General features: G+C 34.0%; 1 protein-coding gene across 1 annotated transcript in view; it reads right to left on the minus strand.

The window, feature by feature from the left end:
- Window positions 1-25,465, minus strand: part of LOC145284632 (dynein beta chain, ciliary-like) — a 309,431-nt gene that overhangs the window by 281,320 nt on the left and 2,646 nt on the right. The window contains exons 5-9 of the mRNA XM_080133537.1: window positions 22,794-22,923; window positions 21,225-21,548; window positions 17,780-17,881; window positions 10,774-10,881; window positions 5,993-6,199 (exon numbers count right to left, since the gene is read on the minus strand). Coding sequence (XP_079989663.1) covers window positions 5,993-6,199; window positions 10,774-10,881; window positions 17,780-17,881; window positions 21,225-21,548; window positions 22,794-22,923 — 871 coding nt within the window. The remainder of the gene's footprint in view (window positions 1-5,992; window positions 6,200-10,773; window positions 10,882-17,779; window positions 17,882-21,224; window positions 21,549-22,793; window positions 22,924-25,465) is intronic.

Below are 25,465 nucleotides of genomic sequence, written 5' to 3' on the forward strand. Positions count from 1 at the left end.
TTGTCTGAACGAAAAGCGCTTTGGGTATATTTTAACGATCGTTTTTTAATCGACTTATTTATTTTATTGAATTGTACATATAACTTGCCCCATTATATATATATTATTTTTTTTTCTTTTCCTCACCCCGGTTTCCATTTTTTTTAGTTGATTGAATTTACGCGATGGTTCACTTTTTTAAAATTATTCTAAAATTTTGCCAATCGAATAAAGTTATATCCCATTTATTGAACCATTATGGCAAAAACTTCATTCATTCGTTAAATAATATAATTCACCTGAGAAACAAGATCACCTCCATCAAATGTAAAATCAAGTTCCTTCGTGGATGTCTATCGAATCATGTTGCACCGGGTTATATCTGTAGACGCATTTCCAAGATTAAATCTAGGAATTCTTGGAACCTTACGGTGGCCTTTTTAAAAGACGAAATAACATTTTATTCTGATGTGCTTCTTAGCTTACAGAGTAAACATTACTCGGTTTGGACTCTCGCTTGGAAAACGTTGTCTCCATTTGATAAACTTCGATTTTCTAAGCTACTTTCAGCCAAGGATATTAAGTGTCGTCATACAAATAATCAAAAATTTACTAATTTCTTAAACCTTTTGATTAAAAATAAATTTGGCGAGCCTTCATTCTCGGATCAGCATATATTTAATTTCTCTAAATTTAAATTGTCAGAAGTCGATACGTTTGTGTTGTCTAGGGGACTTGAATTTTGTGTCCCTCCTCGCCAGATTGACGTAACTCAAACTCTTAGTGAATTTGAGATTTTATTTTCACAAATAAAAAATAATGGTTCGGGTGACAACTTAAATATTGTTAAATCTCGCTTGACTGAATTAGCCAATAAATTCAGTCAATGCAATATTTCTTCTCGCCATTTTATTTGGCAAAGTAATCATTTCATTGCGGCTAAGCAATTAAAATGCAATAATGATATTTACATTTCTCGCCCAGATAAAGGTAACGGTGTAGTTATCCTTGACCGTCAAGACTACATTGCAAAAATGCTTTCTATTCTTAACAATGATAACAAATTTATCTGTTTATGTTCCCTGGACTCCGATGACACTCCTTCAATTGAAACCAAGCTTCAAAATAAACTACTTCGATGGCATAAACTTAAATATTTATCTAAGGAAGTTTATAATAATATCCGACCGGTGGGCTCTCAACGCCCCAGGATTTACGGATTGCCTAAGGTCCACAAAATTGATACTCCATTGAGACCAATTTTGTCGATGGTAGGTTCGGGCCAACACAATCTGGCTAAATGGCTGGTTTTAATTCTTGAACCAGTCTGTTCTTTTTATTCAACACATTGCACACCTGATTCTTTTCATTTCGCATCAACTATCAAGGAGCTTCCTCTTACCACTAACAACTGTTATTTGGTCTCCTTTGATATTAGCAATTTTGTACCGAGGACGCACAAAGTTCCACCTGTCTGTCCTCGAAGCACTTGCCATCATTGCTAACCCCCCTACTTTGTGCAAGCAGAGAAACCTCCGGCTTCAGTTAGAATTATTTGGGTAGTCAGGTTTTTTTTTTTTTTTTTTTTTTTCTTAACCTCCTCTCCGCTCTTATTCCATATCACTACCAAATATTCTAAAAAAATAATAATTTTCAGACTTATGACCCTTGAAAATGTTTGTCTGAACGAAAAGCGCTTTGGGTATATTTTAACGATCGTTTTTTAATCGACTTATTGAATTGTACATATAACTTGCCCCATTATATATATATTATTTTTTTTTCTTTTCCTCACCCCGGTTTCCACTTTTTTTAGTTGATTGAATTTACGCGATGGTTCACTTTTTTATAATTATTCTAAAATTTTGCCAATCGAATAAAGTTATATATATATATATATATATATATATATATATAGTAATTTATAAAATATATATGACGATTAAGCTACACTGAATATGCTGCGTTTCATCCAACTATAGGATTCGTCAGGCTTATGCGCGAATTCTGTCGTTGCTTCTTGTTTTTATACATGTTGAGGATTACTAGTTGGCCAATCAGCTTTCTAGTATCCACCGCGCCCCTTCCTACCAGCCAATGGGCATGCATTTTATCAAACAAAGGATCTGTTTTAGAGCTAGTTTAGTGGTTTTAGGTGGCCGTTCTCCTTTTTTTTTATATATACATATAAATATACCTATGTGTACACAATAATGCACATATATATACATATATATATATATATATATATATATATATATATATATATATATATATATGCGTGTGATCGTTTATGTATATTCATGTTTATTTAATTAATTTATTTGTTTGTTTTCTATTGTTATTGTTAGTTTTAAAGCTATTTTGTATCGCTATCCTAGAGTAAGTTTTATTTTGTGAACACAGTTGTTTGCTATTTCCCGCCTACAGTTTAATAGATTTTGAGGTTCTTTAAAGTACAGGATAGAAAATTTTTCATGGAGGCATAATTTACATGGGTCGTCTAAATGTCTGCATGTGGTAGCTTGTCTTATTATTTTCCATTCGACTACCGGCGAATGTCCGCTTTCTTTGAGTTCCCAGTATTTATTCGCTAGTGTTGTTTTTATACGGTGTTTTTTATTTTTGAATGTGCTTTTGTGGTCATAGTATCGGGTTTTGAAATCTAAGGAAGTCATGCCTATGTAATATTTCTTGTTATTCGGGTTTTCTTTTGAAAATATTGTTGCTTGATAGACTACGCTTTTTGTTAGACATTTGTTTTGGACTGGGCAAAGTGTGCGGTGTCTACAATTGCATTTATCTTGTTCGTTATTAGTATTTTTATTTATGGTATGGTTGTACTTGTCCGGGGTTGGTTTGTTATTATTATTATTATTATTATTATTATTATTATTATTATTTCTGCTAGTGTTGTTTTTATTTCTGTCCTGGTGTCTACTTTTTTATTGTTTATTTTGTTGTTGTTTACATTGTTTTCATTTAGTATTTTGTTATTATGTGCCTTAATTATCATCTCTAAATTTTCGCAACAACTGTAAGATAACTTCAAGGTATTTTTATTGAAGATTTTGTGTAAGGGGTTGGTTGCGGGAAAGTGTTTTTCAATAAGATCTAGAAATTTCTTGCCAAGTTTTGTTTTTAACATTTGATTGTATGGGGCCGTATACCAAATTATAGTTCTTTTTCTTCTGTTTTTAATTTTATTATAGTTGTTGGTGTTTTGTTGTTTATATTTGATATCGATATTTTTGTATCCACTATTTTTTAGGGCTGTTTCGTAAATATTGGATGACCTGTTAAATGCATTTTCATCGCTTGAGTTATTACTGAGTCTACTTACGATCGAGTTAGGAATATGTTTTATAATTGATGGTGGGTGGTTGGACTTAGGGTTTACGTAAATTGGAGTAGCGTTATCTTTTAAGTATGGTTCATATGTGTTTTTATCTAAGTTTAACGTGCCGTCCAGGAAGTTTGTTATTTTTATGTTAGGTGATATGTCCGCTTTTAGGCCTAATTTTTTCATTTCTTTGTGTATGATTTTCTTAAAGTTTTCTCCCTTGACTTTGTTGGAGTTTTTTATTATAGCTAGTCCGTCATCTCTATATAGGCCGATATCCGTAGTATCGAATATGCTTGTGATGGTATATAGAATGAATAATCCCACAAGATCTGATGCCTCTGCAGAGTCTCTGGCACCCATCGCCAAATCGAATGAATTTTTCATTTTATTTTTTATCCATTGGTTATTGTTATTTATTAGAACTGATTTTCTACATTTTTTAATTATGTTGATTTCTTCTGAGGATATATCAGTGTATACCTCGGCAAATTCTAGGGCAATGTTAAAAAGTTCTTCGGATATCGAGGGATAAAAGTCTATGATGTCAAACTGTATGAACGTACATTTATCTTTGTTTTCTATATTTTTAAACCAGGTGATTGCTTCGGTAGTATTTGCCCACTGGTTTAGTTCTAGGTCCTGTTTGATTTGTTTGTTTACTCTAGAAAGTATAGTTTGTTTGTTTACTCTAGAAAGTATAGTTTTGCTAATTCTACCTATTTCTGGTTTAGTTGGGTTTATTATTAAAGTCCCGTTTGTGGTCTTTAAGCAGAATGTATGACTCTCTAGGTTTCAATTTGCCAACTTTATCGCTAATTTTTAGTTTATCGGTAATTTGTTTACTTTCAGTATTTATTATATCTATGAAGTCGCATTCGTTTGTGTCTAGTTTTTTGTAGTTTTTTGTAATGTTTTCTGTGATTAGTTTGTTATATTCTTGCTTATCTATTTTATAAAAGTTTCTTGTTTTATCTGCTTTTACAAAGATTTTATTAGAGTTGTTTATGTTTCTAACGATTTTGTGTAGTTTCCGTTGGAAATTGTTAGGTTGATTGTGGAATTCTAGGTTTTTAATTACGTTTAAAAGGTCATTTTCAAAGTTTATCAAAAGGTCTACTGTTTTCGCATTTTTAAGGGTTTTAAAACCATAGGATTCTTTTTTGTTTACGTTTTCATTTTTAAGGAAGAAATTTGCTCGCCATCGCATTCGGCGTATTAGTTCATTTGTTTTTTGGATTAATTTAATAATATAGCTATGCTTGCTGGGTGTGGGGATGTTTTTTAGCGATGTTTCGAAATTAACTCTTTCCATATCTATTTTTAATGTATATATATATATATATATATATATATGTGTGTATATATATATATATATATATATATATATATATATATATATATATATATATATATATATGGTATTAGCCATAAAGTAGTAAACTTTTTAGATATTACCCTCAACTTAATACATACAAACCATACCAAAAACCTAACCAAACAGTTTATTATATCGACTTCAAATCTAGTCACCCAAACTCAGTAAAGAAATCTATTATTATAAGATTCACTGATTACAGTTGTTTTTGTTTTTTTTAGCCTTACAGTTTGCATATTTTCTGGAATCAGAATCATATCAAAATTAGAATAAAGACTCTAGACACAAAGTCAAGTAGCGTTACATCTTGGTAAAGGGGATATAAATGTGGTGTAAAGCTATTCTGTTCAGTACCCTTTATGGGACTAGTACTGTTCTAGTATATATATATATATATATATATATATATATATATATATATATATATATATATATATATATATATATATATAAGGAGCATTCCAAAAGTAATGCACTGATTTGTATTTTGCTTGAATAGATCAGAGAAGATTGCGAATTGCATAGTTATAATGACTGAACTAATGCATTCATGGCCTGAAAGTTTTATCTCTCCGGTGTAGATATTGACGCTGTGACAACTCTAAAAAAGCAACTCTTGTCATTGACGTGTGTCAGAAGCAGAGATGCGTCATTGAATTCATGGCAAACGTGCATTTAAAATGGTGATGACTATGTAGAAAACTAAATTTTAGAGCATTAATAGTCTCTCATTTTAATGGTACCACTCCTGTTTTCGTAGCTCTTCAACATTTAAAGTTAAAAAATAGGAGACTTTGCTTGTGTGTGTGTATATATATATATATATATATATATATAAACAAAAACATTACATAAACATATATATAAACTTTATATTTGTAGAAATGTGTTTGTATATGTGTGTGTGTTCTTTGTTTGTTTCTTTCCTTTCTCCCTTCATGCCGAAAATCAAAAGCAATTTTCAAGAAGGATGAACTTCCAATCTGTGAAACATATTACCACGTGACTGCTTCCCGGCATGCAACAGCATAGTCGTCTTTAAATTCAATGTAATAAACATTACTCATAAGAAAGCAGATTTTGTTAATTCATTTTATCATTTTCAATCCTCTCATAAGATTCATCATTCAGCAGTCAATCAATTTATCTCATTAACTCGTATCTTCGACTAGCTTTTAGCCTTGATAAGTGGATAATAATTATTAAAAACAGGGGTAAGGCAGTAAACTAAAGACAATTTATTGAAATAATAATTATAAACACAAAACCGAAATAGTTTTTACTTAACTTACCAAGAGCCATGATTTCTTCAGAGTCAGACAATGTTGAAGACAGCTGATTATTTGTTTTTGTAATTGCTTCTGGCCAAATATGGTCAATAAGTTTCTTGGCCAGAAGGAAATCATTCTCTCTAAGAAGAGGCATCCAATATTGTTGCAGGGCTTGTACAAGAGCTTTTACTTCAAAATGTAACAATATCTCTGGTCTTGCCAACAGATCTGTAATAAAATAAGGAATTTTCCTTTTATTATCAACAGATGTTGATAATTTATCGAAATAGGAAGATATGTAGAAACTGAAAATCAATACAGAACACTGTAGAGATTTACAATGAATGATTTTTAATGGAAATCGCTCCAGACAAGTCATGTAGCTACTTGATGTAAGGAGTAAAATAAATATTAATCCAAGATCAAAAAAATAGTCAACAGTAATTATTATGTAAAGATAGATTTCAACATACAAAACTTGTCAGAAAAAAGCCGCTTATAGAATGTGAAGACGAAAGGGCAATGAAAAGCGAGAGTTACCCAAGTTCCACATTCTATTGTTTAAAAAGAAATAAGTTGATATGATTTAAAATATATTAATATAAAGTACAGACATATTTGTTTTATTTTAACAATATTAACTTGACAATGAGAATTTTTTTTACAAAAGAAGAAAGTTGCCTTTTTTTCTTAATAGTAGTAGTGTTGCATAGTTATCTCTAATAAAGGGAATAGTGTGTGATCGTCTCGTCAGAGTTAATGTCGTGTGATCGTCTAGTTCTTCTTTCTATTAAATGATATGTTCATATGCCGTTGTGTGTATGTGTGTGTGTGTGTGTGTGTGTGTGTGTGTGTGTGTGTGTGTGTGTGTGTGTGTGTGTGTGGTACATGTATTTTTCAACATACCTTCTGCGTCTTGGATGTTGCTCCATCTGGAAACAGCTCGTGTCTTGGAGGGGAGACGGTACCTGTTTTGGATGAAGATTCATTCACTCCAACACAATGAATTTATTTTATAGTTTTTATTTCACTTTCCAGATGTCTCGCAGAAGATGGAAAGTGAATCTCTGGCTTGCGTGGTACTGTTAGTCTCGCTTCTACACACGTCAGCGTCCCCCCCCCAGTGAAGGGGAAGAGACGTCTAAAGCCGTCCGTCACCTTCTATGTCCAAACCAAATTTCCACGATTCAGCTAATCTGATCACATGACTCACATGCAATCCGATCAGCTGATCTTGACTTCCGGTCAACATGTCTCAATATAATTTGCACACCTCCCTCTCTCTCTCTCTCTCGATCCCTTCTTTAACATTCCTTCTATCCTTATTTAAAAAATAAGTATGCATTTTTAAATTCTAGTGCATTTTTTCTATATCCACACAACCACACGGCTAAGAAAGATCAGGCTAAAAAAACTCCTTTAGTCAGCCCTTTCCAACTGACTTCACAATTATTATTTTTTTATTATTATTATTAGATCAGACCCTCTCTGATCTTCTTGACATTACTTTTTGGGTGTAGGGTTTTCCTCCCCTGATCCACGTCAGCTGCTTTATCCAGCCACCCTTATGCCGTAAACTAGAGGTGTCAATTTACCTCTTTCAGAATTGACGACTCCTTTCGTCCAAAAGTGCCCTGATCGTACCCTTTGCCCGGTTAATCTATTAAGTATGGCTTTGTTTTCATTTTGTAACTATCTTATCCGGGACGTCTCAAATCTCATAATAAATCTTCATGGTTGGCTTCCAAATTTTAAGATATACCTTTCATTCACGTATTCACTTGAATTTCTTTGCTCGGACTCTTGGAATTTCGATGAAGATTTAGAGAATATCACCCTTAACTAATTAACCCCTTTGCACCAAAATTCCTATCTGCGCACTAAATTCTATCTAATGGCCCAATTTTTTTGATTTTCCTTTTCTCTCATCAGAGCTTCCAAAATCCAGCAGAGATATCCCACATTCATGCGTCTCTAAAAAAATATAAGGTTCTTTCTTCCTACATACTTACGTATATTTTACTTTCTTCTCACTTCATTATGCTATATGTGATTAGCCTTCGGACTCTCATAGCACTTTTTTTCATAAGGAAATTTCGTATCCTTTCAACGCCTGCCTTTTTAATTTATTGTGCCGAGATTATCTCTGCTCGAAACCATTACATGCAGTATGCTTTAAAAAAACACACTATATTGCAGGTTCCCATCTGTATTTTTCTAATTAGAGGCACCTCTAGTGCTTATCATCTCCCTAGCAAGTTACTCTTCTTGTGAAAAATGTTATGGGCATCATAAAAAAAACAATTGTCAAAAAGAAAATTTCTTTCTTTCGGCTTATCACATCTGAAAACTCTAAAAAATACCCGTTTACGTAATTGTTATTTTTGTCCCCTTCCTAAAATTCTAATTTTTTTCTAGGCCAACCATCTTTACTAATATCATCTTAGTTTTCCTGACTCTTTTCAATTCTAATGTATATACCTAATAATGACTACGCACCCGGAGAAAAATCCCACGAAAAACGACACAAAAATTCTACAACAATTTCGAAAATTAGGGTAAATATTGACTGAACCTTTAACTCTTCCAAAACTTAAGAACTAGTTGACCTCTTATTCAACCTTGTTTTTTTTTATTTCTCACACTGCTTTATCTTATTTCTTTCTCTTTTTCCCAATTTTATTAATATTATTACTATCACTATTACTTAATTAACAACAAGTTCTTACTTTTTAAATTTTTGATTATTTCAATAAACAACACAAGGAAAAAATTCATTCCTCCTTCATTCTGCGAAAAAATGCATGTCAAGAACAATACAATCCTGCACAATACCGATTCGAGAAAACATCAATTATAAAAAATAAAAATTAAAAAAATTCTTATAATCATTCACAAAGCCTCATCTCACCAATAAAATACCAAATAACAAAACACAGATTCGTGACAACCCAAAATTGTCCACATCAACAAATTCTGAGGTCGGTTGTATCACCTTTACCACCTCACATAATATCAAAAATAAAAAATAAAAAATCACAGTCGTTTACAAAATAAACAAAGATATTTACAATTAAAATACATAGTCATTTCCAAAAACAAAAACAAAAAACCGACTCACTTATAAACTTCCAGACAATCCTTCACAAAATAAAAGTTCAAATCGATGGGAACTAAAATTGTCCACGTCACCCAACTCTAGGGTTTTTTTCTTAATCTAAAAAAAAAATCCCCAAGAAAAAAAAAATCGTACAATTAGAGAAAAAAAAATTCACATTAGCAGAAATTGTTTCTTGTTCCTTCACAAAAAGACACTGAGTTTTAAAGTCTAAAATTTAAATGTATATAATAGTGTAACTTCTAACTTATAACAAATATTTTTGATTGACTGGTACTGTGACAGGTCATTTCACCACCTGTAACTAAATTCATATGTTCTATTTCTTCTTTTTTTCTTTTTGTTTTACACGTTGGCTGTATATTAAAAATCAACAATTTATTATCAGTATGTCGATTGATATATCTGTTTTTTTTTTCAAATTCTTCTATTTATTTTTTCTACACATAACGTTCTTTTTCTTTCTTTCTATTGCTGTATTAATATTTTTTTCTTTCTTTCCTCTGTGTTTTCAATTGTCATTACAAAACCAACAATTCGTATTCTGTACGTCGATCGGGCTATCTGTTTTTTTTTTTATTTCTTCTTAATTTAGCATATAATTCTATCTATACATAATTTTAATGTGTCTATTTTTTTTTCGTTGTGTCTATATTATTTTTTTCACTCTGGTTTATTAAATGGTCGTTGTTGTTGTTTTTTTTTCTTTAATTTTCTTTATCTTTTCATCTTTTATGTCTAATGTACAATATTTTTTTTCTTTTCGTTGTGTCTATATAATATTTTTTTATGGTAACCTTCAGGCTCGATTTTTTTTCTTTACACCCATTTAGAGGTGGACTGGCCCACTGGCACCACAATTGTATTGATAGTTACAAAATGAAAACAAAGCAATACTTAATAGAACAACCGGGCAAAGGATACGATCAGGGCACTTTTGGACGAAAGGAGTCGTCAATTTCGAAAGAGGTAAATTGACACCTCTAGTTTACGGCATAAGGGTGGCTGGATAAAGCAGCTGACGTGGATCAGGGAAGGGATACCCTACACTCAAAAAGTAATGTCAAGAAGATCAGAGAGGGTCTGATCTAATAATAATTAAAAAAAAAAATAATCGTAAAGTCAGTTAGAAAGGGCTGACTAAAGGAGTTTTTTTAGCCTGATCTTTCTTAGCCGTGTGGTTGTGTAGATATAGAAAAAAATGTACTAGAATTTAAAAATGCGTACCTTTTTTTAAAATAAGGATAGAAGGAATGTTAGAGAAGGGATCAAGAGAGAGAGAGAGAGAGAGAGAGAGAAAGAGAGAGAGAGAGAGAGAGAGGGAGGTGTGTAAATTATATTGAGACACGGTGACCGGAAGTTAAGATCAGCTGATCTTGACTTCCGATCAACGTGTCTCAATATAATTTACACACCTCCCCCCCCCCTCTCTCTCTCTCTCTTTCTCTCTCTCTCTCTCTCTCTCTCTCTCTCTCTCTCTCTCTCTCTCTATCCATTCTCTAACAGTAGCTGTGAAAGACATTTGTTGATGGAAAAGGAATATTATTATTAAGATTAAATTATACAGATTGATGTCGAAAGTAACATGGAATTTCCCCACTAGTCTTTAGATAATATTGTGGAGAAAAATTTAAATTAAAAAGAAAAATTAGACAATGAATAAAGATGTAATTCAATAACTTACCTTCATCTTGAGTAGATTTTTCAAAAACCAAAAATTTGACAGCTTTATTCAAAATTAATCGAAGTTTTGCCAAAGTGCAAGTTACAGTTGTTACATGCTCGGTTGGATCTGAGAGAAAAGAATTCATTTATTGAAGAAAACTTCAACTGGTTTGAAATGATAATAATAATAATAATAATAATAATAATAATAATAATGTTCAAAAATTCAAAACACTACACGAAAGACTAACCCAAAACATGAGAAGATGAATACAGGAAACAAACGTGCTAGATTGGATGACAAAAGGCAGAACCACACTGATAAAGAAGGACACAGAGAAAGGAACCGTCTCCAGCAACTATAGGCCTATCACATGCTTACCCACTATGTGGAAAATACTTACAGCACAACTGAGAGAACAAATCTACCACTCTCTGAATAATCGTGGACTTCTCCCCGAGGAACAGAAAGGATGCCAGAAAGAAAAAAGAGGAACGCATAATCTGCTATACATAGATCAAAAGATCCTAAAGGAGGTAAAAAGAAGGAGAAAGAATTTAACCATGGCATGGATCTACTAAAAAAGGCGTACAACAGGATCCCACAAACATGTATAATAGAATGCTTAAAAATATATAAAATACTAAGCAGGATTATCAACGTAATAGAAAATGCAATGAGAACATGGAGACTGGAATTGACAGTTGATGGACAATACATAACGGAAATTAACATACAAAGAGGCATCTTCCAAGGAGATTCACTATCACCATTGCTGTTCATAATAGCCATGATACCCCTGAACAATACATTGAGAAAGCGCCAAGCTAGATACAAATTCTCTAATACAGAGGAAAAAATGAACCACCTAATGTACATGGACGACCTGCAACTTTTTGCAAGGACCGAAAAGGAACTAGAGACACTAATAAACACTACCAGGATCTTAAGCCAGGATATCCAAATGGAAAAGTGCGCACTACTAGTAATAAGAAAGGGAAAACTAGAGACAATGGTAGACATGAAACTGCCCAATCAAACAGAGATGACGGCGCTAGGGAAACAAGACACCTATAAATACTTGGGAGTTCTGGAAGCAGACACCATCAAAGCCACAGACATGAAAGAGAAAATCGAAAAGGAATACCTTAGGAGAACAAGAAAACTTCCAGAAACAAAATTATGGCAAAAATCTAATAAAAGGTATAAATACATGGCCACTATCACTAGTAAGATACTCAGGACCGTTCATACAGTGGATTAAAGAAGAACTTAGGCAGCTCAATCAGAAGACCGGGAAACTCATGACCATGCACAATGCAATACACCCAAAGGACGATGTTGACTGACTCTATGTGAAAAGGAAAGAAGGCAGAAGAGGATTAGTTTGTATAGCATACTGTGTATAGAAAAATACATAATGCAAAACACAGAAAGGATAATCATGGCAGTGAGAGACACTGAAAGAAATTGACAAAACAGAAGACAGAGATAAAGGATAAGACGAGTAAAGAAAAATGGGAAGAAAAACAACTACATGGAAGTTTCATACGGATGATAAAGGATGAAAATAACGAAAACACTTGGACATGGATGTGAAAAGGACATATAAGCCGAGAAACTGAATCTCTAGTAACTGCAGCACAAGATAACTCGATAAGAACCAACCACATCAAAACAAAGATTGACAAAGCACAAGAATACAGCAAATGCAGACTCTGTGGACAAAGAGACGAAACGATAAACCATATAGTAAGTGAATGCAGAAAACTGGCCCAAAAGGAATACAAGAACAGACACGACCAAGTGGGAAAGGTAGTACACTGGGAATTATGCAAACAATTGCATCCTGAACACACAGACAAATACAAACGTAAGCTGGCAACGGTATTAGAAAATTGGAATCACAAAATCCTATGGGACATGGACATACAAACTGATAAACCTATCCAAGCCAGAAGACCGGATGTCATAATAATTAACGAGAAAGAAAAGTCCTGTCAAATCGTAGATTTTGCTGTTCCATCTGACCACAGGGTGAATATCAAAGAAAAGGAGAAACTGAGCAAATACACAGAGCAAGCCAGAGAGCTGAAAGGGATATGAAAGATGAAGAGCATCAAAATAATACCTATAATAGTAGGAGCACTAAGAACAATCCCGAAAAACTTGGAAAAAAGAATGGGAGAAATTGGAATCAAAGGAATGACTGGAAAAATACAACGAGCAACAATCATGAAAACAGCGGAAATATTAAGGAAAACCCTTCAATGTGGAGACTAAGACGCATGAGCAACAAGCGCGGGCCAGAACAAACTGCTGCACAGGCAAACATGAAGCGCTACATGGAACCTAGACCCAAGCTGCATATCTATAAGTTCTTTAACCCCACCCCAATCCCCCATTACCACATCACTGCCCCCCCCCCCGCCAAAAAAAAGAGTGAGACCAAACAGGCAAGTAGAGTCAAAGAGGAAGAAAAGACCAAGGAGAAAGCACTGACCAGATCTCCACTGAATAAGTGCAAAGAGAACTGGGGCCTTGGGGAGGCTTATTGCCACTCAAATTCCAGTGAAGACAAATAGCCGCTGCCAACGAGAAATCAATGGCAAGCATTTGCTGCGATAATGCAAATTTATTTGCAAATATTATCAAAAGAGGTGGAGAGTACTGGAAATCTGTGAAGACTTGTTATCACTCAGTTTCCAAGGAACAATATAGGCTGTTTTCAAGGAGAGATCTTTGATGACCTGTGTGAAAGCTCCTTGTGAGCCAATAATAATACAATGATTATCAAAAAATTGTTCATGTATAATTTTTGTTCCTTACTATGTGAACATGATGACACCTCAATTTATGGTTGAACAAAACGCCCTTTTACACTAATCACGGTGTTAAATTAATGCTACATATTAAAAAAAAAAAAGGGTACTTGTGTAGATTTTGAACCAGACGTATCCAAGCGCCTTCTCGGCTTTGCCCGGAACAGGACATCAACCTCTCCGCTTTGTCTGTGATCTGATGTAAGACACCAATCACAATGTGCAGCAATGTGCAGATGACGTTCGGATAAATATTGGAAGAAAAAAAAAAGAAATAGAAACTAGATGTTATTAGGTTGACAAGAAGGTTCTCGCAGAATTTTTAATTTCGATTTCAAATGATGTATTTTCAAATAAGTTTCTGTTATAATAGCTTTACTTTATATATTATTTTAAAGATCGTTTTTTGTTCTATCTAATCATTAAATTACAATTGTTTTAAAACAATTATGTCTTCTTTTCAGAACAGTGAATAAAAAAAAAGCAAATTCGTACAATTTTCTTATTTTAATTCAAGCTACGTTGCAACAGCTCGCGCTATCAATGGAGTGTTTGGCACAAGAACCACTACTAAACACACAGCACAATGGTGGTTTAAGAAATTTCGTGGTGGCGATAAGAGTCTTGAAGATGATAGGCGTAGTGGTCAGTCATTGGATGTTGACAACGATCAATCAAAAGCCTTACGCAAAGCCAATCCATGCACAAGTGTTCAAGAAAGCCAAGCGGATGCTTAGATATGCCCAGTTAAAAATCTGCAGGAGTACCAAAAAATTTGTATTGTTTTATTTCCTGTTATTTTGCATTAAAATCTGCAAAATCTTAAAAAGTTAATCCTCTTTTTTCATATGATGAATTGTGTTCGTGTGAGTAAAAAATTCTGCTCTTTTATCAATGAAAGAAAGAAGAAATGTGAAATTAAAATTTCTGACGGCACAAAACTATTACAGATGTTCATTTTACGTTCAATTTCAAGAATTGATATGGATCAAAATGTAAACAACAACAACAACAACAACAACAACAACAACAACAACAACAACAACAACAGCAGCAGCAGCAGCAACAACAACAACAACAACAACAACAACAGTATAATTGGATCATTCTACCGCCCCAGAAAGCATCTCACTTCTAAGGTACCAAAGATTGGTAGTAACAGATGGGAAAAGGTTCAAATTAACATTATTTTTAGTCAAGCATCTCCTTCGCCACAGTTTCTTTAATTGTTTTCTGTCTTATTTTAGAACGATTACTTAACTACGATTCAAAGAACGATGATAATAAACTATTAAATATCGATACGTTTACCATTAGAAATATTTCCAAGTATATATTGCTCACATGCATAGTGGTTATACTTGAACAAGGGGAAAAGTTTCAGACAAAGTCACAAAAGGGGTCAAGAGATTGACTGCTGAATTGTGAGAACCAGAAGCTTATGATGCAACATGTCAATATGAGGTCATTTGTTCTTAGGTTGACAGGACATCTGGAAAAAGTTAATGAAACTAACAAGACATCTGGAAAAAGTTAATGAAACTAACAGGACATCTGGAAAAAGTTAGTGAAACTAGCAGGACATCTGGAAAAAGTTAGTGAAACTAGCAGGACATCTGGAAAAAGTTTGTGAAACTAACAGGGCATCTGGAAAAAGTTAATGAAACTAATGGGACATCTGGAAAAAGTTAGTGAAACTAGCAGGACATCTGGAAAAAGTTTGTGAAACTAACAGGGCATCTGGAAAAACTTAATGAAACTAGCTGGACATCTGGAAAAAGTTAGTGAAACTAACAGGACATCTGGAAAAAGTTAGTGAAACTAACAGACATCTGGAAAAAGTTAATGAAACTAACAGGACACCTGGAAAAAGTTAATGAAACTAACAGGACATCTGGAAAAACTTTGTTAAAGCTGGTCGTCTGATAATTTGATAATAATTAAGCAACGTATTTAAAACAGGAAGACGAATGAACACATTTCTAAAGAAATGGCAGAAACACTAGAGGAAGACCTCCAATCTCTGGTGGAATGGGGACAAAAGTGGTTGGTCGCGTTCAATGCTGCCAAGACTAAACTAGTTTCATTCAATAATTACAAGAAACCCTCTCTACCACCTATAGCAATGGCCAACGACTCTTTATCTGAGAGTCCATCTTTCAAACTCCTTGGCCTAACGTTCACAGGAAACATGAGTTGGAACAATTACATTGAAGGCATTGCCAGGGCCGCTGCAAGAAAGGTGGGCTCTCTCTACCGTGCTAGAAAACTACTAACACCCGAAAGTATCCTGTACCTCTATAAGACCACTATTCGCCCATGTATGGAGTATTGCTGTCACATCTGGTGCATCTGCTACTAGTCTCTCGCTCCTTGACAAGGTTCAAAAGAGAGTCGCAAACCTGATAGGCCCTGAACTGGCATCTAAGCTTCAGCCTCTGTCCCATCGACGAAATGTTGCATCCCTCTGCCTTTTCTACAAGTATTTTAGTGGTGAATGCTCTGACGAACTGCAATCACTTGTGCCCCCACGACGTGAGCACCCCTCAACAAACCCGACAGGTTGCTAAATCCCATCCCCACACTGTAGAGATCCCTAGATGTAAAAGATCTTTTTACTCCAATAGTTTCTTCCCCAGAACCGCTAGACTCTGGAATTCCATTCCAGGTCCCTGCTTCCCCAACAGTACTGACGTGCAGAAGTTCAAGTGTAACGTGAACCGACATCTTGCTGCCCAAATCCCTACATAGTACGCTAGTAGTTGTTGCCCCTGATAGTAGCCCCCTACACCAAAATGGCAATTTGCCTTGTTTGGGGTGAAAATGTAATAATAAAAAAAAAAAACACAAGTAACTCCCTTTATATCTATATGCGCCCCCCCTTTCGACATTTCAGATACGAGACGATCATCTGTGTGCAGAAATCCTTTTTTTTTTTTAAGAAGGGCTCGTTTGAATTAAGTGAATAATTTTATTCAGAAAGCGTGTCAGATGAATTTTGTTTCCATTAACAGAATTAGCCTTGGTTTTGAGAGGAAAACAGTAACATATATGACGATGCAGACTAGCAACAATCTATAAATTCAAAGCTGATTAAAATAATCAAAGGACTAAATGTTGATTGTTGCTAATGCAAAAGACTTTGGTACAATTGTAGACAATTCCTACAATCACATCACCTTATTGAAATGGCGAGCAAGACTAGATCGGTACTCTATCCAATCCAGAGGGCTTTTATAAGCCTAATAGCAGGTGCTATCTATTCCCTATATATAACCCTGGTATTGCCTTTCTCAAGTATGCTATTCAAGTAGCATATACTTATCTTCAAACTAATATCGTAGATTGGTCAACAAAGAATTGCTTTAAAGATTAAATTATCTTCACTATGAGCAGGGAAGGATGTAAAGTGACCTGATTTGTGCATACAACATCATTAATGAAAATTTAAAGAGTTTAAAGGAGTTTTCATCGCAAAACCTAGTCACAGTTTATACAGCCACTCGTAGAAGATGTGTAACATTGTCCAGAAAGCAACACGTCGTAGCCTCAGTCCCAAAGTAGAAAAACAATAGAAAAGAACTTTGAAGAATATTTTCTTTGTAACAACGACCTTTATTTCCTCATTGTTACAGCTGTAATGTTACCTACGTGATCTCGAACGTTCTTCACACCTCTCATGTGATCTCGAACATCATTTACACCTCTCTCGTGATTATCCTCTTTCTCCTTTTTATACTTTCTTTTCTTTACCAGTAACGTCATTTTGCATACATTTGCATATAGCTGTCCATGTTATGTTACAGGTGTACAAGTGTCGCTTTCATCTCAACAGCAAAAAAAAGGTCACATTCTCTGTCAGTGTTTTGCTCCCTGGAACAACCTGCCAGAAGAGGTTGTAATGATGCCTACTATATCAAATTTTAAAATCACCTTGAACAAACATTCATGCAATATATAGATACAATATCTTATATCTGTCTTTTTACATATCTTGCTGCTCTTTTTTTAAATTTTTTGTGAATAAAACTGTTTAATTGATTAATGACACCTTTATGCTTATGTAATACTCCATCCAGAAGAAAATATTTTGTTTAGTTTTTTTTATGTGTAATTCTCAAATAATCATTTATATTTTTTCATTGTGTATAAAATAAACAAAATCAATGTAAACAAAAAAGTTTGCCATTTAAGTGTCTTACCAATGAAGCCGACGGGAATTTCATGATCCAAAGAACCAAGTTTCTGCATATATTGAATAAATTGCATCATCTGCTTTGATAGCTTGTATCCATGGATGAAACCTAATAACAAGAAAACAATGCCAATTTAAGTGTGACAAAGTGATTTCTTAGGGCAGAGGTTTTCAAAGTTGAATAGTATTCTGAGCAAAGCCGGAGTTATTGCTTGGTACACACATGCATATAGAGCTGGGTGCACACATGCAAATATTGTTGACAAATCTTCAAACAAAGAAATGTCATCAGAAATCATAACATTGGAAAGAATGTACAAAAGACTTGGAATTCAACATTCTTCAACTGACCAAGTTTTGCGAAAATGTAAATAACCACTTGAAATGCATCTCTCTCTCTCTCTCTCTCTCTCTCTCTCTCTCTCTCTCTCTCTCTCTCTCTCTCTCACTCTATAGCATACTGTGGAAGTATTATTGCAAGAATAAAATTGTCACTTTTTATATACCCAAAAGTGACAGTGTTTGTTAAATACATTTTGGCACACGATTTATGAATAAATAGACGACACGTTTAAAAGCAATAGAACTAGAGCATAACATAACATAACAACCTGATATAGCCCATATAGGTCATTAATTTGTCCCACATAGCTCTTATGGATAACATAAAAAATATTCAGGAAAAATTATGAAGTGGAAATGTATTAAAATAGTGTGTTTTTTTTTTTTTTTTTTTTTTTCGTAGAGTGTAAAATTGGAGTAAGAAAAGTGGGTAGGATTTTACAAATAGGCTACAGTAATGTTCATATTTACTTTGCCTCCTCACGAGGGCAAAGGTAGACACCAAGATCGTTTTTTAATGTGGAGAAAGGAAAAACATTTTTTAATTGTCTCAGTCGTGAAGGATTTCTCCTCCACTAACCGAGAACAGAAATTTGAAGTGTAGCATCAGAACAAATAGTACACTTTGATCTTGGCCCGCTACAGTAATGTTATCTATTATTTTACTTGTAAAATTCTATACTTAATACTGCTAGTTGCCATTTGACACCAATCACAGTGTTAAATTCTTGTTCCATATTTTAAAAAAAATGTCTTATTTTTTCCTGTTGCTTTTTAGCAAAATCTGCTTGTAAATTACTTGTAAATGTGTTCCCACTTTTTGGCAAAATAAATATTATAACTTAAAAGAAAAAATTATTTTTGTTATCTCATATATTTCTATTAGGCGCTTCTCTAAAAGCATCAGTAAAAAAGAACAGATTTCAAAAGAAAAATAAACTTTTGTTTCCCTAGGTCATTTTTTTTCTATATATTTTAATCGCACATTATATATGCTAAAGTATTCCTCACTTTATGAATTGAGTTATGTTTGAAAATTTTCCATTTTTATTGTCCTGTAGAAGCCGAAACTTGCTAAAATCACAGGCAGGAGCTAATTCTCACAACTCGAGATTTGAAATCCATTTTCTCGCTGGCTTATCCAATCAAAAGCCAGCTCTCAATCGTGTGACCGAGTATATAAAAGGTAAAACCGAGAACTCTCTCCCTCTTACTCCGCTTTCCTCCTGGCCCTGCCGGGTGACAGACTTTGCCTGTATCTTTGGCCCCAGGCTTAACGTAAGTACAACAAGCCAACATGGCTATCATGAAAACTTTCTTCCCCATGCATTTCACACACATACTCTTCCCTTTGTCCTGTCTCTACTATCACACACATTGAACACTTTTCTCTCTCTTTCAACAGACCTGACCTATGTCTAATCTTCGTCTCCACATCAGATACTCTTTTCACGACTGCTATAAATACAAGCGCACACAGACACTGAACTCTACTACTAACCCGTTTCTCTTGTGTACACGCTACTAACGAAGATGATAAATAAAATTATTTATTAAATGTTAAAATGAGACTTCCTTTAGTTATCTTCATTATAAACTAAAGTTCTAATAAGCCATAGTTTGTAATTAACTCACCAAATGATCCATCTCTTACTCAGTATCTACCATCCTTATTATTTCTCTTTGTGTGTTTGACGATGCCGCTTTTATATGGTGCCGAGCACTCTCACTTCCATCACTCTCTTTCTCTTTCTTTCTTTTTTTCTTTTTTCTCTCTGTTTATTAACAGTCAAATGTAATAAAGAAAGGAATGAAAAGATTAAAATTATCAACGAGTAGAAATCTTAAATAATTTGCAATTGTAACCTTTGTGACACCTACACTTGAAAGGAACCTTCAACCTCCAGAAGAGTGTAACTTAGAACTGAATTTTACTTAGACCTTGATCCGTTATGCCACAGATCGTTGATTTCTATGCGATCATTTTTGAATGAGAGCATGCTACTCCCATGGATTAAATAAAAGATTCTGTTTGCAATTTTGTGCAGATTCCCGAGTTTGACTATATGCACCTGAAGAAGGTCGGAGATTACATAGACTGAAATGTTGTCAGTACTACACTCTAGATGAGAACAATAGTCCAAATAATCCAAAATTACTTTGCTATATATGTCAAACATAAAATGTATATTTTACTTTAAATATTTATACAAGCTGTCCAAAAAGTCACTGAAGGATATCTTTCCGTAATTTTAACACAATCTAAGACATTGCGAAATTTTAAAATGCAAAATTCGAATAATTTTTATTTAAGAAAAATAATGTCTTTTAAATGTTTCCCATTTTCAGCTTTGCATATTTGTGCTCTTTCCAAAACATTATTCATGACAGATTGCAGAATCTCTGGATTGCTATTTAACTCCCTTATTTTGTTCCTAATGTTTTCCTTCAATTCTTGCAGGGTTTGGGGATTGACGTTTCGAGGTCTACCAGCTCGCAGAATGAAACAAGGGAGTTAAATAGCAATCCAGAGATTCTGCAATCTGCCATGAATAATGTTTTGAAAGAGCGCAAATATGTAAAGCTGAAAATGGGCAACATTTTAAAGACATTATTTTTCATAAATTAAGATTGTTTGAATTTTGCATGACTTTTTATAATTTCCCAATATCCTAGTAAGATTGTGTCTGCATTACACAAAGATATCCTAAAAAATAAAGAATCTATTTAAGTTCAAAATCCTTCAGTTAATTTTTGGACACCTTGTATTAAAGCGTTTAAAATTACCAATATTTATCTTTCTCTTACTGCAAGATGCTGTGACACAAGGTTGGAAGGTGGGAAAATGGGTCAGTGCTCTAAAAGAAGCACTTCGGCCCTGCAACAAATATGCCCGAGTAGCCCCATTGGCATTCCCAAGTTAGGGTGCCTCAGGCAACAAGCGATAAACTTGCTCCTTTCAAAAGCTGGGAGGCAAGGCCTGGGAGGGTGGACCTCTTAGGGCTACACAAAACATTTTGCGTCAGTCTGACAGCAAAAAGACCATCAAAATTGCTCAATTTCTGTCAGACTGATCGTTGAAGTTAATGGATCAGTTTAACAATACCTACCAAAGCTGAGCAAAAGGATTTCCAGTACTTGGCGAATACAAGGCTGCAAACAGGCAACAGGTCTCAGTTGATTCAAAAGACTGTCTGGAAGTGTGGCATAGGCGGCAGGATAAATTGTAATCTTGTCTGGATCGTAAGGACCAATATGGAGATCTGAATCTTGCATAGTAAAAATGGCTCCAACAATTTCATTGGTTTTGTCCATCTGCCCATTTGAAGAATTTTTATTTTTGAAAGATTGGCATTCGCTTTCAAATTTTTCAGCCAAAAGAAGCATTTGGTCTATTTGTAAATGGTTGACACTGTTCAAACAAAGCCAATTTCCTGTGAGAGTAAAATAAAATTATGTTTAATATCAAGTCTGTTGTACGGGTGAATAAAACCTAGCAGAAATGAATAAGAAGGAAGAAAAAAAATCGCATATAATTGATACAGAGACACAACTGTCCGGGAAATATAATATCTCAAAATTTGATATAGTGAAACCTGGAAAGATCATCTGCAATCGTTATCTGCAAACGAGAATACACCTGTCATTAAATATACGTCCTAGCAGATATAGCTATATTGACGTTGAAGACAAAATCTCAGAAGGGATGTTTGTAGGAGGATGTGTGGCTGTCCAAAAATGTGATATAAACTAGTTTGGAAGTGTCGGCTGGCTAGTGAATTTAAAAGATCAAACTCTCAATTTCTGTACTTCTTCCCCCCATCTTTGTCCACCTCACTCATTCATTAGAACCAAACAATAAATATATACCATTACATGTTAATACATCAGTGTTTGTCGTCAATTTTTTAATACAACAGTTAGTTCTAAATTCAATGCATGTTAAACTGCAGAAAGCGAGACATTCTTAAAATGATCCAGTATATTTCCATGGATTGATTAAGGGCTGCATCTGATATCTCCATCACAGAGATGACCAATTTATATTACATTTACAACCAATTGTGCAATGCATGGTAACACTGCTAATATTGTTACTGATGTTGTTGGGAGAATTAATTAGAATCAGGAATAGGAAAAATCAGAACTTTTGGGGGTATCAGAATCGGTATTGGAATTGGAAAAATCTTTGCCTGTTTTCCAATGCGAAAAGTGATTCACTTCATTTTTTTATTTGTTCATTTTTATTAAAAACTTAATTTTCCATTGCTGTTACTAATGATACAGTGACAAGTATTTATTGATTTTAAACAACTAGTAAAACTAAAATGTATAAATCCCCCTCAACACAACTGTTTTTTGACATTTGTGATAAAAAATTTACATATTACATGGATTTTTTATAATAACTTGAAAATTAAAAAATCAAACAAAAAAAAACCCTCTATAACTAAATATTCAGAGATTTTAAAAGAATCGAAATCGGAATCAGTAATTGTATTGGAATCTGAAATTTAGAATGGAATCAGTAATTGTATCGGAATCGAGTAAAATATTGGAATCGTCCCATCACTAGTTGCTACTCATGTAGAGAATAAAATGATCCCAACCACAGTTGCAACTATTTATTAATTGCATACAAAATATTTGTATTCGTAGTATCTGTGTTTCTCACTAACCTGTTAAAATAACGCCGTTCAGAACATCTTCCAAGAGAGTTTTGTTTAGACCTGCAGAATAGTTGTAGAGGAAAAGCGCTTTGCCAAGACAGAAGCTGAGTTCTGTGATTGTTTCCATTTTTCGGCCATCCTAAAATGACAATATCAGCTAGAGTTAAGTATTTTTGAAAGCAAATGCGACTTGAGATAGTCCGGATGGAGTAAATAATATCATATAACAGCATATTCAAAAATATTTTCAATAATATAGAGTGCCCATAAAATTTCTGTACAATTTAAAAAGATGTATTACAATCATAGTTTATGAGATATTGACCGGATATTTTTTTTTGCTTTAATCAGCATTTATTGAAATTTTGGGTAGGTGAACCACGTCAGCCTTAGAAGGCAACCAATCCAGGGAAAGGTAAACCCTGATTTTAAACCTCCCCTGGCTTCTGGATTACCAATTCATGGGAAAGGCTTCAGGAGTAAACTTTAATGAAAAATATGGAGTGGAGCCCTTAAAGCAGTTCAGTGTTGTCTAATACTTCATTCTGCCAGCTCCTGCATTGATGCCAAACTGTATGCTCTTTTTTATTATGGAAATTGCTCAAGACAAAGCATGAAGCCACTTGCTGTTCTTTTGGATTCATCAGCAAGATGGAGAGGAGGGATGAGCTATGTAGACAAGAGCCTGTCCACAATATCATGCCATCTAGCATAGAATCTAAATGATGCATCACTCATGGTCGACTCTGGCCACCGGAAGCCTCCTACTATTACATATTGAAGTATTTATTATCAATAAGATTTTGCATTTCACATATGTTGTTAATGAAAGAACAAGCGCGAAGTGACCTCTATAAAACGGCTACTCATCAAGAGAAGGCATAATGTAAATCCTCGTTTATTAGAACAAAATTAGATGTAGAAACTACGCAAAGCTACAGAACTAAACATGGAAAAGATCTCCCATCATGTTCTTTAATTCGTGAATGGCACAAGAAACTTATGAAGACAGGATCAGTACTGGTTAAAGGAATAAGTGGGCGACCAAGAACATCTGAGGACTACCTCAAGCACCGTCTTGATGTGCTTCATTCAACTAATGGTGCCCATGTAAAGGTGCATTAAATTTGGTTTTAAAAAATTAAACATTATTTAAACAAAACAGTACTTTTCCAGTTTATGACCCAATTTCTGAGAACTTCATGTTGGTATCTTTCGACAGGCTCCATAAGCAGTCAAAAAATGTCGAAATGAAGACTGCCATTTGAATTCAAAACATGGCATCCCTTTCATCCCTATGTTAAGAATGATGTTCTAAATAGAAAACGATTCTAAAAATAGGAAAGGAGGTGGATTTCATGTTGATAGCAGGTGAAAAGTCAATTTTGGTTTTAAGAATTTTGTTTTAATTTAATGAATTTTATGTTTTCATTAAAGCTTGACTTCTGACAGATGATTGGATAATCACTTCGGCATCTTCCATCTGTTTATGTTACCTACTGAAAGCTGCTGATGTAGAATTGCCAGAGAATGGGTCGTACATTGATAAGTACCAATAAAACAAATATAGTTAAAATATCTCAACTGTTTTCTTCATATTGAACATTTTAAATTGTAAAGAGACTTTCTGGACACCCTTTATATTTCTTTAAAATTAATTAATTATTTAGTTTTTGCTTATAAATGGGTCTTAGTGTAACAGAGCGTGTATGACATTTAATATACAAATACTAAATTACCTTACAGTAAGGAAAAAGAAAAAGACTAAAAAGGAGAGAGAACACATTCTAGAGCAAATTCGAAACAATATTCGAGAGTACAATGGTCAGAGAAAAGGAGCACAATCACGTTTCATTAAGGAAAGTACCCTGAAATAAATGTTGTTGTTATAAGAAAAAAAAGAAGTCAAGTTATTACTTGTTCTAAGTTCCTTGCAATGTACTCTACTACAACGAGTTGAGTTCCTGTTTCTACATGTTAATATGTGTAAACATGTGTAATGTTATATTAGGAAAATCTGTAATTAATGATTTTCTGTCATAAATAGTCATATAACAGCCATTAACAAAACATGTTTAAAAAAAAAAATGATAGTCGATTCCTTAACTTGACAATCAATTCGACAGAAGACCGACCATTGTGTCATCTTCTGACCTTGCTCTGTTGGACTGAAGTATGATTCTGTGAAGTTCTGGGAGGTCCAGCCTGCTACGTTTAACTTTTTTATGCCTTGAGAAGGAGTCATTGCTAATCTACCGGGGAATGCCGACAGGGCTGCAGATCACAGCACTCAACCTCTTGGACGCTGGCTTTTCAATCTCCACTTTCTAACCTTGTGTCACATCTACCCACGGTTGAGGGCTCGGAGATGAAGAACAGAATCTGCTTAAACAAACATAATAAAATGTAAGCTTATCCGTTTTTTCAAAAGTAAGATTTTTTTTTTTTAATTATCCTAATACATTGGTGGATTATAAGAGTATTAAAAAATGTATGCAGTATTTGCAATGTTTTTTGTTATTTCTCCAAATCTAAACCCAACTTTAAAGTTACTATTTATGAAGTTTTTGTTTTTACTAGGGAATCATCACTTATCAAGACTCAAATACCACCCGAGGATAAGTGTTAATGAGTGTCAGGGAACTGTGATGATTGGTAATAGTGGAAATTGCACACAATTT

The sequence above is a fragment of the Euprymna scolopes genome, chromosome 9 (assembly GCF_053919585.1).
Source record: "Euprymna scolopes isolate OS-2025 chromosome 9, ASM5391958v1, whole genome shotgun sequence".
Taxonomy (NCBI): domain Eukaryota; kingdom Metazoa; phylum Mollusca; class Cephalopoda; order Sepiida; family Sepiolidae; genus Euprymna; species Euprymna scolopes.